The 18,143-nt window shown below is 42.6% G+C and overlaps 1 protein-coding gene across 1 annotated transcript in view; it reads right to left on the minus strand.

Moving 5' to 3' along the window:
• Positions 1 to 18,143, minus strand: part of brf1a (BRF1 general transcription factor IIIB subunit a) — an 88,171-nt gene that overhangs the window by 12,594 nt on the left and 57,434 nt on the right. The window contains exon 15 of the mRNA XM_084568579.1: positions 17,002 to 17,267. Within this exon, the coding sequence (XP_084424705.1) occupies positions 17,002 to 17,267 (266 nt within the window). The remainder of the gene's footprint in view (positions 1 to 17,001; positions 17,268 to 18,143) is intronic.

An 18,143-nucleotide genomic window follows, 5' to 3' on the forward strand; every position in this document is an offset into this window, starting at 1 on the left:
GTAAACGCAACTGGAAAACATCAAGACTGAAACCAAACCAGCCAATGTACCAACAATCATCAGAAATATAAGAGACCAGAAGAGTTACAGATAAATGTTTGTTCGTCTGTTTAACACATCAAATGAATCTTTATTTAAAACAGTGGCCGACCTTTATGACCTCAAAGTTAAACGCCTGTAGAGAGTGAAGACCATAACTCAGGCTGGAGGACCATCTGAAACCAACGCCAGAGAGTCTGACAGAGTGAAATGTGCAGATTTTATGAACCTCTCAGAGTCTGAAAGTAAGATATTCACTTCCAGACGTTAGAGGAGGACAATAAAGTCTTTCACTCTGAGCTCTGTTCAGATTACGTTTCACCGTTTACCTCGGCAGCGAGGACGCCGTCCGTCTGACAGTTTACGCTCAGCTACCGTTTCTACTTTATACTCTTTCATTTCCTTGTTTTTTGAGTTTGTTGCCTGAAGCCCGACACAAAGACTTGAAGAGGATTACTGTGATCTACAGAAACACACAATTCTAAGAAAATATTTTGCTTCTAGTGAATCAGCATTAAAACCTTGGAGAATCACAAGCAGGCTATGAAAAGACTTTTTACCGGCCAGTAGAGATATTGATATTAATCCAGTTATTTTTTGGAGAATACACCGTTTATAAGGCAGAGTCAGGCAAGATGGAGACGACCGAAGACAAACACTGAGCTTCAAACCTTTCAGGAAACACGTTAGCCTAGAGGCTACTAGCGTGGCTAAATGCCTTTCTAGAAGTAGGAGGGTGCATTTCCTTATTTTAAATGAGACACTATTACTTTATTATTCTTTTGAACAGAAATGTATAAAATATAATAATGTCTAATATATTCATTACAGTGTTCACCTCAGGATTTAACTGTTGACACAATAGAGGGTTCAGGGTTTTAATTAGATCACCGCATCTGGTCTTTGAATCTTTCTTGGCTTCAGGCGACCGGCTCATAATACCAACTGTCAGAGTGGAGGGTGGAGGGGGGTGGAGGGGGGGGTGTAGGGGAGGATAAATGGTGTGAATGAGAAGCTGTGAGTGACAGGCATGGCCTCCTGTCTGTCTGCCATCTCTTCCTCGACAGTCGCAGAGATAATCAGCAGTGAACGCATCACCACCAGTGATTCCTAAGCAGCCGTCCCACCAACACACCGGCTGGAATTAGCATCGTTCCTGGAGGCTCAACCCGCCCCCCCCTTCCCTTCCATGCCCACCCGGCCCGACGCTGAGCACTCCCTGGGGGCTTACAGTAAGTGCTCAACTCTCACTGATAAGACAGAGAGCGTGAGCGAGCTTTTAATTAATCTGCTTTAACCAGGGGAAAGGGAAGAGGGGTAGAGGGAGGGGGGCATCGCTCCTTCCTCAAAGCTCATTATAAAACCCCAGCCAGGCCGGCGGATGGCTCCCCCGCTGAGAGGACTATTCAGGGCTCGGTACATGTGCTAGACGAGGCCCGCTCCCCCGGGCCCTGACCTGGACACCGTGGACGGGAGGAGGGAGGAAGCTGGGCAACAGGTAGCGAGGGATGGAGGGTAAAACGCAACCAGGGAGCAAATGATGGAAAAAGACGGGGGGGGTGAGGAAAGGAGCGTGGGTTAAAAGGACAAAAAGGGTGAGATAGCAAAGAATAATGAGATGGACTGAGGGCACAGAGAGGGAGGAACGAGGGGAGGAAGGTGTTAATGGATTCTATGGTTGTTAGCCTGAATGCTAAGCTAGTAGTCAATGCAGATACATTCCGTCTTGTCATTTTTTCTGTAATGCTCAAATGAAGTCAAGTGTTGGATAATTTAACAACTGTTCAACTATCAGACTTATTTTCTACAGATTAAATCAATAGCATAAATATAAACGGCGGAACTGCTGCTGAAAAGTGAAAGCAAAGCAAGTAGAGCTCCCCCTGGTGGCTGGCTGCAGTAAAAGCAGTACAAGCTCCACCCCCTCCATGTTAGTGGGCGGGACTTGGGCCAAACTAAAACACACGTCAAATAATTGTATTTTCAAAGATGGTTTCTAAGAAAATAAATTCTGTGTATAATCCAACATTTCTTTGTAACAGGTGGAGGTAGAGCAGAGCGTAGTATTAGTTAAAGAACACGTGAGTGAGTCTGGAGGAAGTGTGGGCGGGGCATCGATATCACGGCTCCACGTGGCTCCGCCCTCGGACCGTACTGATCAGACTCTGGATCTAAACTCACAAGATGGCACCGCCCGTATCCCCGGGAAAATAGAGTCAGTTTGACCAATGAGAGGAAGTGGGGATGTGTCGTACATATTTATATACAGTCTATGCTTAAAACGTGTGATGGGAAACGGAGGATGTGAAACACTGGCTGTGTTTCATTCATAAATGAAGCATTTTTTTCAGTTATTTTGGAATGGTTTGGGATCATTTTGGTGTTTTTTAAGCTTTCTATGCTTTGACTGTATTATGTTTTTTATTGTAGACTACAGTAGCGTAAGAAATCTAAAACTACTTTGAAGTTTAATTTGCTTTTTGCCGAGTTTTTGTCTGGAAACGATTATTACATTTGCTTTTCTTTGCTCTATCCATCTACTTTCCCATAAACAACACCCGGGTTGATGAGGATATTTCCTCACAGATAGTGGAGAATTATTTTCTATTATTTTCTTTATTAAAATCCTCCACATGAGCTAAATAAATCTGCTGTGTGAGTCTGAAATGATCTTCCTCCTGTAGAACATTACAAATGTGTTCATTTCTAATTCATACACAAAGTCTCTGGAGGGTTTTTTTTTTGTCAGATTTTCTAATGAAACCAGGAGCAGCTCCAGCTCCCTCCCTCATTACCACGTTCACTTCCTGTCATTTTTATTTTGATGCTCCTCATTTCATCATTTCACAGATCTTATCATCATCATTCTTCTTTTTTTTCTAGTCAGGGGAGCCTCCTCGTTTTTAATCCCGCTGCTGTCTGCACCTGTTTGTTGTTTATTTATTTATTTATTTTTTTAAATCGACTTCCACCTCGGCACCAGCGTAATGGAATAATTTCACTGTTCATACAATAATCTAATCAAGGAGATAACGAGGAGGAAGGACGAGACGGGGAGGAGAGATAATCCACAAACCGGGGGCTTGAATGAAATTAGTTCTGAGCGACGAGTTCGGATGTAAATAAATAAATGATGATAATAATCTGAGCTCAAACACAAAACACACACACCAACACACAAACGCACAACCTCCTGCAGCACAATTAATTCAGACATAATCACAGCCCCCCCCATAGCCCCCCCCCATACACCACCACCATCATCACCATCGCACGCAAATATGTGGTTCCCAGACACACAAAATACACACAATTATAGACACACAATACAGCCTCACACACTACCTAACAAAGAGTGTGTGTGTGTGTGTGTGAGACTTGTGTCCATTCAGGCTGCAGTGCATTGTGGGTCGGTGTGCAGCTTTGGCAGCAGGAGATGCAGATTCAGCCAAAAGAACTGATTGTGTTTGGAGGTTGTTGAGTTTTTTTTTTTTCCCTCCACTGGTCAGTTCATCACACACATACACACACACACACACACACACCACCACACACTAACACACATACACAAATACACAAAGAGTACCTGGTACTGCAGATTAACAGGAGGCTGGATTATATAGAGGCCATTTGTTGCACAAAGACGAGCAGAATCTATGAGCAGTAAAACTATGTTTATATCAAATTATGTGACATTAAGATCTGAGACGGGACAAATTCAACTCAGAGGACTAACTAACTAACTAACATTTAAATTGTAGTATTTTTGCAACCAGTAAAAGTTGCTTCAGCTCAACGTTAATAGAAATCTACCTGGTTTGGTTTTATATGTTTATATGTGCAGAGACAAAATACTGGATAGCAGCACTGCCATGCTAGCCATTAGCATCACCATTAGCATCACCATTAGCATCTGCTCTATATCAGTCCAGATCCTAACGCTGGAGTCTGGTTGGTTTGAGGGGTCTTTGTTTCTTTCTCTTTCTATATTAGAGGGTTTACTAAGTCGTATCTCGGGGAGTAAATAATATTCACATTAATCAGTTTAAAGCAACTAATCCATCTCTACTTCCTGACAATCATCCTCCTTATACTTTCTAACATTCATCCACTCGTTGCCTTCGTGTTTTATTCCCTTCACTAATCTTTTACTTTTTATAACATTAAATCCTAAAAGATGAAGCAGTGATGATGTTTGTGTCTCTGTGGCGTCTAGTGTGACCAGAGGGAGGATCACACTGATACACACCACTAATCACACACATGGGGAGGATCACACACTGTAACACACACTATATCACACCATAAAACACACTAACACACTGTAACACACACTGTAACACACTCTCCATAGACTCCAGATCACAGCGTCAGCAGCAGTAACGCTCCAGACCCTGTGGTGACAGTCACACTAGATTTTCTCGTATAAACTCCAGAACATGTTGATCCCAGAGACTCTTCTGTGTTTAATTTATATTTTCCTGCTCAACAGGAAATAAATAAATTAAAGACGAGTGAATGTGCATCAGTTTGTGTCTTTAAACCAGATTTAAGGTCCAAGAACAAAAGGAACTAGAACTAATTATGGGCTTTGATGCCTTCAACTTTATAATTAGGAAAAAGTCTTTTAAGTTTTTCAACTAGAATATGAGACACTTTACAGCAGAGAACGTCTTTGGAGGAAAATCAAAAACTAAAAGACACTAATCACAGACTGAAGTCTAAAATCAGGAACAATAAAAGGTTCTTCTGATGTAAACTATGTTATCAGAGTTTAATCAAGTTTGAAAACACAAACATTCAGTTTAATAGCGTCTGTCTGTGGTCTAGATGGAGGAGGGAGGATCAGCAGATATCTGACATATTTAGAGTTAATTAAACACCAGAAATGACCCTTGGAGCCGTTGGAGGGTTGAGGCTCCGTCGCTCTAATCATTTAATGTTGGTTTAAATAATAAACCTCATGGAAACAACTACTTATAAAGTTAAACTCTCAACGGTCCAGATAAACTCTCAACGGTCCAGATAAACTCTAGACGTCCAGCTGAGAGAGTCGGCTTCATCACCTCTACTGTGGCCTAGCAACGGCCGTAACCATGGACGACCAGCCCAACAAGCATCTGTTCAACTCGACCAAAAATGAAATAAAACAACGTGAAGACCTCCGTCGGTCCAGGTACCATGGAAACCAGACGGTCATTATAACACCTCCAGCCTCCAAACGACGGGACGAGTCAGAGTCACTGAGACTCAAACAGATCAGATCAAACATGATTCTACCTAAAGATCCAAGTCAACAAGTTATCTACAGAAAGGAAGAAGGAGAGAGGGATGGATGGAGAGTGGGAGAGAGGAAGAAAGAGGGATAGAGACAGAGGGAGAGAGAGAAGGACGAAGGGATGGAGAGATGGATGGATGGATATCTTTTCTAAAATGTTCAGTTTTCTTTCTTTCACTGGTTTTGTGACTGAAGCTGAAATCAGATTCTTAAAACATTAAAACATGAGAAGTGATGATGATGATGATGATGAAGGTGGCCTCTGAGGAGCGTTTAACGTGACGGAGTAACGAGGTCTCAGAGCGACAGCGACCATTAATCTGAGCTGGCTGTCATTTGTGGAGGTCAAAGGTCAAACGGCTGTCGACAGCATAGCCAGGGGAGGGGGGGGCGGTAGGTGGGGGTCCCGCTGCGGCAGACTTTTCGTCAGCCAGCCGTCACCATGGCGACCACTTACAGCAGCCAGCGGGGAGTGGCTCCTGACTCCTGGTCAGGCCATGGGATAAATAAATCACCCACCCCAATCAGAGGTAAACCTGATCAACAACAAGACAACCTGATCAATGACCACGGTTACCATGGAGACCAAATAAAATGATGACTGATCAGACACAAAACATGAATCACTGGAGGAGTTTACTGATGAAGAGGAGCAGCACATCTACTGGACATAGAACTGGAGGAAGAGGAGATGAAAGAGGGGGAGGAAAAAGAGGGGAAGAAGAAGAGGGAGGAGAATGAGAGAAGGAAGAGGAGAGGGATTAGAAAAAGGAGAAGGAGAGGAAGAAAAAGATGAAGGAGATGAGGAGCAGAAGGAAGAGGAGAAAATGTAGGAGAATAAGAATGAGGAAGGAGGAGGAGGAGGATAAGAAGGAGGAGATCATCTCCATCAGGTCACAGTTTTCTGTCCGTTTGCCTCCTTCATCGTTCTTCGTCTCTCCTTCACATCCTCCTCTTTCTCTCTGACATCGTTTCTTTTATTAAACTTCTATCAAAGCTTCCAGACGTCTGAAAGTAGAGCGACGTGTTGAGGTTTTTAAAATCAAACTGAAGAAAAGTAAAATGTTTTCTTGTTTGCAGACGATGTTCTAGTTTCTGAGAGATTAATGATCCAATCAAAGGTCGATTATTCATTTCATCTAATCTTTAATCTTTCCTCCAAGATGCTGCAGGCGGTGACATTAATTACTAAATGTTTCTGTGTTTGATCATCCTCTAATATAACATTAAAATAGATTTAATTATATTTTTAATTGGTCAATCCATCAGTTTGCTGTTGAAGGACAAACGTCATGTTTTAATAAAGTTACAAGAAACTATTTGAGGAAACGCTGTTATTACTATTAAACAACTAGTCGACCAATTAAAGATAATTATTTTATCTTCGCAATAACTCGCTTTCAAAATGAATTAATTAAATATTTAAATTGTTATTTGAGGTTTTCTCCTCAATAGTGTAAAAGTCCCTAAATATGTCAAAAAATCTTCAAATGTTTGATGTTTATCCATCGTTAAAATAATCCCCGAGAGCTGAAATCACTAACAAATCTAATAGTTTATTGATGTCTTTAATTCTACGGATGAAATGAGGATGAAGCTCTTATTAAACTGTGTTTTATTCGTTATAAAAAGTCCTAAATGGATCATAAAATTCACCAAATATGAACAAGATCATCCTGAAGAATCTCCACCAGGATCAAACGTCTCAAACATTTTCACAATAACTTGATGGAAAAATTAATGAATTATTTAATCCCACAGGTTTTTAGGATAAAAGTCACTAAATATGTCACGAGAGATGAAAAACCTTCTAATAAATCTAATACTAACAGATTTTATTGATAATTCTTAGGGATGAAACGAGGAATGAACTCTCGTTAAATTGTGTTTTACTGGTGATAAATAGTCCTAAACTTATCTCTGTGAGTTGCCAGAGAATCATAAAAATCAACAAATAAAACCAACATTATGTTTTATAAGCATTAATACATTTTATTTTATCTATTGGTATCATTTTATTCAGCTTTAATGTCTCAGAGTCGATCTAAAGATTCTCTTCTCCTCAGTTTGAGCCTCGTCCTGTAGTCAATGTGGTTATTTCTGCTTTTTTTGTTTAGTTTATTGAACATCCTTTCGTAGACGATACAGTTTCATCCCTTTGTCAGTGTTTCTACCTCCCTCTTTCTCCTCGTTCAGCTTCTCCTTCCTCCTCTTCCACCTTTTCACCTGCAGCTTTCTCCAAACTCACTTTCTACCCATTCAGCACCTCCTGCCCTCCCCTCCTCCCCTGCCTCACCCATATCCACCGTGCTGCTACTCCCTCTGTTAGGCTATCAGTCTCTGCTGGGCTTAGCGGCTCGTTCCTAATCAGCTTACTGCCAATGAGACTAAGCCTGAGCTGAAAAAGGCGAGGGGGGGGGGGGGGGGGGGGGGCTGTTTAGCCACTGGCTGACAACTGGCAATAGCTGGAGGGGGAGGGGGGGGGGGGGGGGGTTAATGAAAGTTAGAATAAAACACAGAAATGAAACTAGTAAATCATGTTGGGTTTTTAAGAGAGAGACCAGAGGGTGAAGATGAACTGAGACAGAAGAGGAAGTGTTCCAGTGGTAAAGAGTCTCTGAAGGGGGGGTCTAGAGCTGCTAAGCTGAGCCGTGGCCCCACGAGGCCGTGAACTACCACAATAGTCTCAACTCCTTTAGTGTCAACACTTTCAGTTGCTGGCTGGGCTGATTTTTTTTTCCTTTATTCTCTGGTTTAAGCCACGGATAAAAAAAACAACATACTGGGACGTTTTCCAAATGGCCCAGTTCTTAGAGTTCCCCTCAAAACTCCAGCCCTGGCCGTCCCATTAGTCACACTGGGGGGGGGGACAAAGGTTTGGACGCTGAAATCTGTTTGGATGGAGGAGGCTGCAGAGCAGAGGACGTCCACAGAGCTCCACGAGACATGAGTTAATCTGAGGACGGATGAGACGTCTGAGCGTCTCTGAGTGGAAGCTGAATGTAAATATGTGAGACATGTGTTTTATTTATCATCAACCAGCTGCAGACATGTCCTCACACAGGAGGACTAGTTTGTCTCAACGTTAATTCACTGAGAAATATTTTAGTTTCAATCATCTTTCTGGTCTGATGTTGTTCTTCTGTTCTGGATCTCCCTCACACAACAACTAATCTGACTGGAGGGAAATCAGATCTGATTCTGAGCTACACCGATCAGCCACAACATTATGACCACTGACAGGAGTAGTAATTAACATTTAAACCATCTTGTGACAGTTCAATGTCCTGCTGGGAAGCTCAGCTCTCTTTTAGCTCCATGTTTGGTCTCCACCAGCTCGTTGAGTTTCACAGTTGAAGCTTTTAAAATAGCCGTTGTTCCATTAATTCCTGGAAAGCTCATATTTCTCTGCTTTAAATCTCATCACATGGTTGGGGTGGGGGGGGGGGGGGGTCAAGGTTGGCAGCACCCATGAAGCTCTTCATCCTGTGTCTGTGTGCTAACCTCCACCTCCACCACCAGCATCATCATCCACCGTTGGCCTCATTGGTCACAGTTTTCAGACGGGGGGGGGGGGGATCAGAGGCTTTTCAGGGAGGGGCCGCAAACCACACACAAATTACCCCCCCCCCCCCCCCTCCCTTCTCAACACAGCTGCTCCCTTAACTAGGAAAACATCCTCTTTGGTCGAGTGTCCCGGGCAGGAAGCTGTGATAGTAACCTCCTTCTCTACAGGAGGACATTTAACTTCTTTCCTGTTTCAGCTTTTCTATAAAAACACACGTTTCCCTTTTCTGGTGACACCTGCTCTGCTCTGACAGGACAGAAAATAAAAAAAATAAAAACAACAAATGGTATTTCCTTTTTTCCCTCTTGCTAAAAGAAGTGGTGTCAACATCTGGCTAGAAAAAAAACTGCTGAGTTTTACAGTTTTTCCTCGTCTGTGGGTCCGATTCACATTTCTGGAAAACCAACACAGACCAAAATGGTTTGAGGAAAAGAAACGCTGCGAGGAATTCTCTAAAAGCTTTTTAAGAAGAAGAAAGAAAGAAAGAAAAAAGTTGTGAAGGGGGCAGAGGAGTGTAGCACAGAGCGACAAGAGAGGACGAGGAGGAGGAGGAAGAAAAATATCACAGGAGGGCAATTATCTGGGCTATTTCTGGAAGACTGCTTTTTCCATCCTTCAGTGGGGATGGAGGGAACAGGGAGGGTCTGTTTGGCAGCCGGCTGCAGGAGGTGGAGGAGGAGGAGGTGGAGGAGGAGGAGTGAATGAGTGCAATGGTACATTTGAACCTAAGGACATGTCCAGTACAGTGAGTACCAGCAGGAGCCTCCCTGTCCTAGAGTTGGTCTCCTGTAGCGTCCTAAAGTCTGTCCTTGTCTTCCTTGTCTTCTCCTAGAGTTGGTCTCCTGTAGCTTCCTAAAGTCTGTCCTTGTCTTCCTTGTCTTCTCCTAGAGTTGGTCTCCTGTAGCTTCCTAAAGTCTGTCCTTGTCTTCCTTGTCTTCTCCTAGAGTGGACTGGATTCAGTCCAATAAATCTTTCAGTCAAAGTTAATGTAGTGTGGAGAGGGTAGCTGGTACCTTGTGTTCTCTACTCCAGAAATGTTCTGGTCATCCAACGCTGCCATAAACTCCCTAACCCTCTCTGGAAGATGTTTCTCCTTGACGCTGTCTCCAGGAAACTTTTCTCTTCTTTTAAACGTTCAGTGTTTGTTGTTGTTGTTTGGGTGCAGCCTTTGACTGAGTGGACTCCATGGATTCTGTTTAGATGATCAACTACTACCACCTCACCACACATCCACATTTGACTGACTACTAGCTGCTGTCTGAATGATTTTTATCAGACTTGACGCTACCCAAATAAACAATACAACGATAAAACCAGTTAATATTAAAATTCTCCTTCTACAGTTGTTATAAATGAAGTAATTAGCTGCAGAGACCTAAACTGTCTTTGTTTCAAGCTGTAAACATGTTTATTTCAGCTGCTAACATGGAGGTCTACGGGTATTTACTCACTTTTCGGAATCAGCCTCTAGTGGACATTGGAGGAACTGCAGTTTTTGACACTTCGGGTTTAATTTTTAAAACAGGTCTCGTGTTTATCGCTTGTTTACAATTATTAATTCATCAGACACGACACAGACTAACATCAATATGATTTTAAACACAACTTAAATGATTAATTTAATATTGTTTCAGGTGATCCTTTGAGCTACTACTGGATTAATCCCCTACTTGTTTTGGTGCTAGTAGATTTAGTTTTACATAAAGAAAGAAAATATTACAATTAATTTAAGGAGGTTTTAATTTAAGTTTGACAGTTTAACGTCTATGGGGATTGACTCACTTCTTGGAGTCAGCATCTAGTGGTCGTTAGAGGAAGTGCAGCCCGATAGCCCGAAAGCTCCTGCTGTTCAAATGCATCTAATTAAGAAATAGATTAAACTAAAGCAGCAAGAGGCTGCAATATAAACTGAGGAGGCTGCGACACATTTAACATATTATTCTTGTGACTTCAGAGAACACTCTTCAGATATGAATCATCTGTCAGGCTGAGGAAAAAAGACAAAAACTGTCTAAAAAATAAAAATCTTTGACCCTTAAAAACAACAACCAGTGAACTCAGATGTCTAAACGCCTACAACTTTCTATTTACACAGAGTGGCCTCATCAGACTCTGCCACCGCGATCAAACTCATCTGTAGAGAGTAGAGAAGAGAAAGAGAGATCAGGAGGAAAGATAAAAGAAGTAAAAAAAATAATAAAAAATAAGGAAAAACTGAGACGAGACAAAGACAAAGAACTCGTTAGTGAGATGCAGAAGCTCCAAAGACCTGATGGAGCAGAGCGACTCAACAACACGGCCTGAAGCTTTGGAGGCTTTTAAATACGAGACACGACGAGGATCAGAAAAGAAGGCGAGAGAATAGAGGACGAGAAAAACTGTAAAATGTGGGATGAAGTAGACGGAAAGAAGAAACTTTGAATAGAGAGAGAAAGAAAAGAAAGATTGGGAAAGAATGAAAGAGCAAGATGGAGAAACTGAAAGGAAAGGTGTGGAGGTGAATGGACGGAAGAGGTGAAGATGGAGAGAGCAAAGGAGGAAAGAGAAGTGACGATGACTGTGTATGTATATATACACTGATCAGCCACAACATTATGACCACTGACAGGAGAAGTAAATAACATTTAAGCCCCCACCCCCCAAAAAACATGAAGAACAGCACAAGGTGTTGACCTGGCCTCCAAATTCACTAGATCCCAAACTGATCAAGTATCTGTGGGATGATCCACAGAGGCCCCTCCCCTCAAAGGACCCCCCACTAACACCACAGGACACCCTCAGAAGGCCCATGTCCATCCTCTGATGAGTCACAAAGTACATCTATCCATCCAGAGCAAGAGCCCAGATCCACAAGAGCGAACCCCCGAGCTGAGCGCTGGGAGCAGCCAGGAGCCCGGAGGAGAAAGCAGCACAAAGCCTCAGTGTAGCCCCTCAGCGAGGCCTCGGAACAAGGCACAATGGCTGCACTGTCAGCAGTCCTCCTCTCCTGCACTTCCATAGGTCTCCCTGACACCAGGCCTCTCCCCCCTTATTCAATAAACCAGCACAACAACCTTTTCAGGGGCCGGAGCAACGGTCTGCTCCTCGCCTGCCGCCCTGAATGAAACCATTCTCTGCTCAACGGCTGCAGTTTGACGCCGTTTTTTTTTGTCTTTCTTCTAATTTCTTCTATTTTCATTCCCAGCGCTGCGACTAACTTCGTAGAGAATGGGAGATTATCATCGTGCCGTGGGGCGGAGGGAGGCGGGGGGGGGGGGGGGGGGGGGGGGTTCTTGTTCGTAATGGTTTGCAGGAGCAGAGCTACCGAAAACTAAGAAACCACAGGGGTCGAAAACATTGTTGTGCATTCAGAGCGAGGAAGAGCAAAGTTCAGCGATTTCTAGACAAATGGATGGAAGTAGGTCCATTCAGGAAAAAGAAAGAAGGAGAGGAATGAATGATTCACAACAAGATTCCCATCAATCATTTATCAACTAGACAGGAATGTGTTCTTAAAAATTCAAACATAGTCCATTCTTAAAAACAACAACAACAACAACAGAGGACGGCGGCGGCTGAAGCTCCTCTTTAAGGAGAAACATGAAGCCGGAGACGCTCCTTCATTCATGAAGTGTGTCGGCTTTCCAAGGAAGAGCCATTAGTCAACTGGAGCGGCTCAAATCCTGAAGCTCTGCTGTCGACCAGCGTTTGGTGTAATCATGAAAACTAGTGGCGTCTAAAGATGTGAAGAAGTTTTTAGTTTGGTCTGTTGAACTGAGCAGACTTCCTGTTAGTGGGAAACTGGAACATGAGACAAACAAGACGGAGGATGGAGACTTTAGATGTTTTCATTTATTCATGAAGAGAATAAATGAAAGTTCTGCTGAATATGTGGAAAATAAAAGACGAGAAAAATATCCTAAAGTTGGCGTCAGTCAATATCAACGGAGAGCAGAAGAAGGAGGAGGAGGAGCAGGAGGAGGATTGGGAGGAAATGGAAAGGAGGGAAAAATGAGGAAGAGAAGACCAGGAGGACGAAGGTGAGGACGAAGGTGGAGACGAAGAACGAGGGGAAGAAGGAGAAGGATAAAGAAAAGGAGTAGATGAAGATGGAGAAAAACAGGAGGAGGAAGAAAAGAAGAGGAAGGAAGATGGGAAAGATAAAGAAGAACCAAGAAGAACAAGGAAGAGGAGAAGATGAAGAAAGGGAAAACAAAAAAGGAGGAAGATGACGGAAGTAGAGGAGAAAGAAAATGTAGAAGGAGAAGAACGAGGAAGAGGATATGATGGAAGAGGAGGAGGAGGAGGAGAAGAAGGAAGATTGGGAGGAAGAGATGGAAAAGGAGGAGAAGAGGGAGAAAAAGAGGAGGAGGAAGATGAGAAAAGGTAGGAGTAGAAGATGATTGAGGAGAAGAAGAATGAGGAAGAGAAGAAAAAGGGGAAAAGGAAGAAAGTAGGAGAAGGAAGAGGAGAGGAAGAAGAGAAGAGGAAGGAAGATGGGGAGGAGAAAAAGAAGGAGGGGAAGAAGAAAGTAAAAGTGGAAGGAGGAGAAAGAAAATGTGACGAAGAAACAGGAGGAAGAAGAGAAGAGGAAGGAGGAGGAGAAGGAAATAAGATAAAGTAGGAGAGAGAAGAAGAAAATGAGAAGAAAATGTAGAGTCTTAGAAGACGACCAAGATGTCTCCACGTCTCCACGTCTCCATCCACATGGATTCCATCTTGTTTTTCTGTCCGTCCTGATGTTTACTCCACGTGGAGCATCAGCATCAAGAGTCCACCTGGTTCTCAGGAGGACGTCCTGGTGTCTCTACGTATTCATGAAGTCGTTCCACTTGATCTGTTAAAGTGTTGAATCAGTGAATGAAGACTGGAGGAGAACGGCGGCGTTCATTCATGTTTTCATTCTGTCTCTTAAGTCTCTCTCCGTCCTCGAGCCTCGTCTTCAGGATGAACGAGACACTTGAGCCTCTTCACACAGACGCTCGCTCTGCTGAAGTGTCCTCAAGAAAGGACGCTGCATCGTTGTCTCTGCCGGCGGCCTCCCCCGGCCTCCCCCGACGGCGACCTCTGACCTCCTCCCCTAAGGAGGGACACGAGCGCAGAAGCAATTTCCCCCACGGCGATCAATAAAGCCTCACATTACCGTCCTCTAATGGCTGCTGTAATGTGTCATAATCTGAGTCATCAATCACGTAGTCGGAGGACGAGCGGATGTTTTTCTTTCTCCAGCAAACAGCATCTGTCTATTGATCTTAGTCACAACTGTTTAATTATTCAGTTCATTCAGAGTTTCTTTTATTTACCGTCGTCGCTTCATATTTAGTTTGTTTCCAGGGGTTTACGTTTTATCTGTTTCATTTGAGTTTGGTCTTTATATTTTCTGTTGTTTAGGCTTTTATTCCTAAAATAAAACACAAACTATCGATAGTTTTAAAATCCTACTAGTTTGAAATCAGTCTAAATCACACACTTCACGACAAACTCCACAAAAATTCATCTCTCCAAACTACAAGGTATTATTTATTCCATCGTGCTCCACCTCCAGGCCTGTAGGGGAGCATGCTAACAGGTGGTTTGACAACTTCCCAATCAAACCAAGAGAAGAACTTTTATATTTGGGGAGATCTGGAGGAAGGATATTAGCTGCCGGTTTCTCAGTATCATTGTAAACTCGTCTTTCTTCAAAGCACTGACATAGTGACATACTGACTGACATTTAGCCCATTCCTCAGAACAGAACCACTTCAGTTCTGAGATGTTGGTGGGTTTCCTCACATCAACTGCTTGCTTCAGGTCCTTCCACAACATTTCTATTGGATTAAGGTCAGGACTTTGACTTGGCCGTTCCTAAACATTCATCTTGTTCTTCTTTAACCGTTCTTTTGTAGAACCACTTGTGTTCTTGGTTCTCGTTGTCTTGCTGCATGACCCAGTTTCTCTTCACATTCAGCTCATGGACAGATGTCCTAATGTTTTCTTTTAGTCTCATTACACTGACTGGAAACACTTATGAACACGACTGATCAGCAGTTACCGCAAACATTTAGTTGATGTTATTGCTGCACAAAGAGGTCATAGCAGATACTGGAAATGAGGCTACACCAAACACTGCAACTCACAAATATGTACAAATGATGAATAAACAAATGCACAAGTATAATATTTAAGTTTCATTTGTTTGTTTGGGTTCTCTTTGTCTACTTTCAGGACTTGTGTGAAAATCTGCCTTTTTTTGGACTTCTATCCACCAACAGAAGTCTCTACAGCCGTCGCTCTATTAGAAGAAGAGTTCACTGGTAGAATTCAGAATTCATTGGTCCATCAATGATGACAAGCCGTCCTGGTCCAGATGCAGCAGAACAGGCTCAAACCAGGACATTACTGAGGCCCAGATAGTATTTCTGTTATTGGGAGATACGAATCTGACTGTTGTCGGTTTGTAGCTCTAGAGAAAATATTCTGTGTTGTTTTTATTTGTGTTTACGTCCCGTCACTCTGCAGAGAACCCGTTTAATTAAAGAACGTTTCATAAATACATTTTATTCGACCGGTGCTTAAAACAAACTGCAATAAACAGCCGACTTATCAGCCTCCTCTGAGGGTCTGAAACCAAACATTGTGCATTATCTCCAAGCTCAGGACAGAATTTACAGAGGCCTAGCAAACTGCAACCAGATGACTGGAGCTGGGCTGACCGCAGAACGTAGGAGGGGGTGAGATGGAGGGGGTTTACATCCTCTTAATCACTGAACAGCTGCCTCTATAGCAGCTCTATAAAGCGTTGGGATGGTACCTAAAAACCAACATTAACTGGAAGAGGTTTAAAAACAGAGTCAGAGGAAACCAATTTAAACCCCCCAAACACCAAACGCCAGCTTTTCTCGGCGCTGCAGAAAACCCCATTAAATGTTTCTGAACGCCTCGCTGTGGATCAGTCGGGCCATGAAAGGAGGGAGGAAGTCAACGGCCACGGACAAATCCTGAATCCACCAGGAGTCGAGAAGCGAAACGCAAATGAATAAATAAATAAGACGAGCTGAGCATCTGTCCTCCTGTCACAGGTGATTATTTGAGGCTGCAGGAGTCAGGATGAGGCAGAAACGCTCTCCATCCATCTCGTCTTCATTCAATCGAGCATCTGTTGTTTGCATTTCAGATTATTTAATGGTCTGAAGGAGGAGGAGGAGGAGGATGGGCTGAGCAGATGTAATTAAATATGGATTTGTGAGCTCTAGGTGTTGTTTATCAGGGGTGTAACCGTCTGCTGATATTATAGGTAACAGTGTTAACAAGAGGAGGGTACACACTGATCATCTGATTATGTGAAGGCTTCTGGACCCGTTGAAATATTTATTAACAAACACTCTAATAATAATTATGGTTTGTTTTACCGGACGATATTTAAACGGTTTGAGGACGACGTGAAGATGGAATAACAGAGAGACGACCGTTATCGTGTTTACACAGAGCTGATGGATATGTTCACAAAGATGGAGGAGGAGGAGGAGGAGGAGGAGGAGGAGGAGGAGGAGATGTAAAGGGAGGAGAAGAATAAGTAGGTGAAAAATAAGGAAAGGTAAAGAAAAAGAAGAAGGTGAAGAAGAAGGTGAAGAAGAAGGAGAAGAAGAGGAAGGTGAAAAAGCAGAAGGTGAAAAAGAAGGTGAAGAAGAAAGAATGTGAAGAAGAAGAAGGTGAAGGTGAAGAAGAGGAAGGTGAAAAAGAAGAAGAAGAAGGTGAAGAAGAAGAAGAAGGGAGGAGGACAAGGGGGAGAAAGAGAATAAGGGGAAGGAGAAAACAGGGAGATGACAAAGAAGGAGGAGAAGATGACGATGAAGAATAAAAAGGAGGTGGTGATGAAGAAGGAGGAAGAGGAGGTCAAAGAGGACAAGGAGAAAACAAATAGGAAAGAAAATGTAACAGAAGAACTTGTCCTCCATCTTTATCTCCACTCCTGAATTTATAGAGTAGAAGAAGAAAACCAAAGTAAACTTCAGCCTTCATCTCAGTTTGGGACGAGAAGTAAAATAAATCAACGACCTGCTGAGATTTATTTATGAGGAGTTTCTGTTTTACTCTTTGTTTCATTATATTTTCATAAAACCAGGACACACTCGTATCAACGCCGTCGTCCACTAACCTTTTTCCCAGCGAGCTGAGCGGCGTGCTGAGGCTCAGCGGAGCTCGGGTCGGTTTGCGGTTGCGTCCCGTCAGCTTGGTGGCCGACGGCTCCTTCTTGGGCGTCTCGACTTGTCGCGCCGGGCTGTCGCCAGGTTTGACGTTGAGGTCCTTCAGGACGTCGTAGTTGATCTTGGAGGAGATCTTCTTCTGCTCCAGCATCTTCTCGATGGCCTCGTCGGCCGTGCTGGCGTTGATCGGAGGACGTTTCCTCGCCGGGCCTCTCGGCTGTCGGGGAAACAAAACAAAATGGTGAACATTATTTACAGTCGTTTAAAAATCAGCTTCATCTGAAGTATTTATAAAATGTTTTATTCTGTTATTATTCAATTTATTAAATCTTTAATTTGTGAAGATTTGTCTGCAGCGATGTGACGTCTGTACTTTGAGATATTTGAACCAAAATGCTAATGGAAGCGTGCTAACATGCAGTTTACTATATTGGCATGCTAACATTTGCTAGTATGGCTGAACAGAAACATGGTAGAGGACAGTCGTTGCCTTCCTCTGACACATTCTGCAGGATAAATTTGAATCATTTCTATAATAAAAGGTACAAATACAAACTATTCTGATGTTAATTGTTACCTCAGCAGCCAGTGCTCTTCCTACACTGCTAAAACTCAGCTTAAAAAACAAGAAAAATGTTTTAAAATGAGGGATATATTACTGAAAATGAAATAAATTAGGTAAAAGTAATTATATCCAGCCTCAAAGAAGCCACATAAATATACGAACTAGTGTTTTAGACTAAAACCAAGTAGATTTGTGTATAAAGTACTGTGCAAGTAGTTTTTGCACTGATTTTCATTTTGAGCATTAACGTACCACAATAACAAGTTATAAATGCGTATTAAGAGAATTTAGGAATGAAATATTTAACGTCAAATGCTTTTACACAAAAATAATAAGAATCGTCATCTTGGTAGAATAAAATCGAGCCTTGATTTAAGATATTTTATCACAGATTTCAGTTTTTTCTCCACTAGCTTCATTAAACGTACTCCAGTTCATCCAGCATGCTTCAAATGTTTCAGACATTCAGGTTTGAGTTGGAGAGATTTAAGTTCACATTTTTAAACAAAAACCTTCAGCTGATCATGT

This window comes from Chelon labrosus, assembly GCF_963514085.1.
Source record: "Chelon labrosus genome assembly, chromosome: 20".
Lineage (NCBI taxonomy): Eukaryota > Metazoa > Chordata > Actinopteri > Mugiliformes > Mugilidae > Chelon > Chelon labrosus.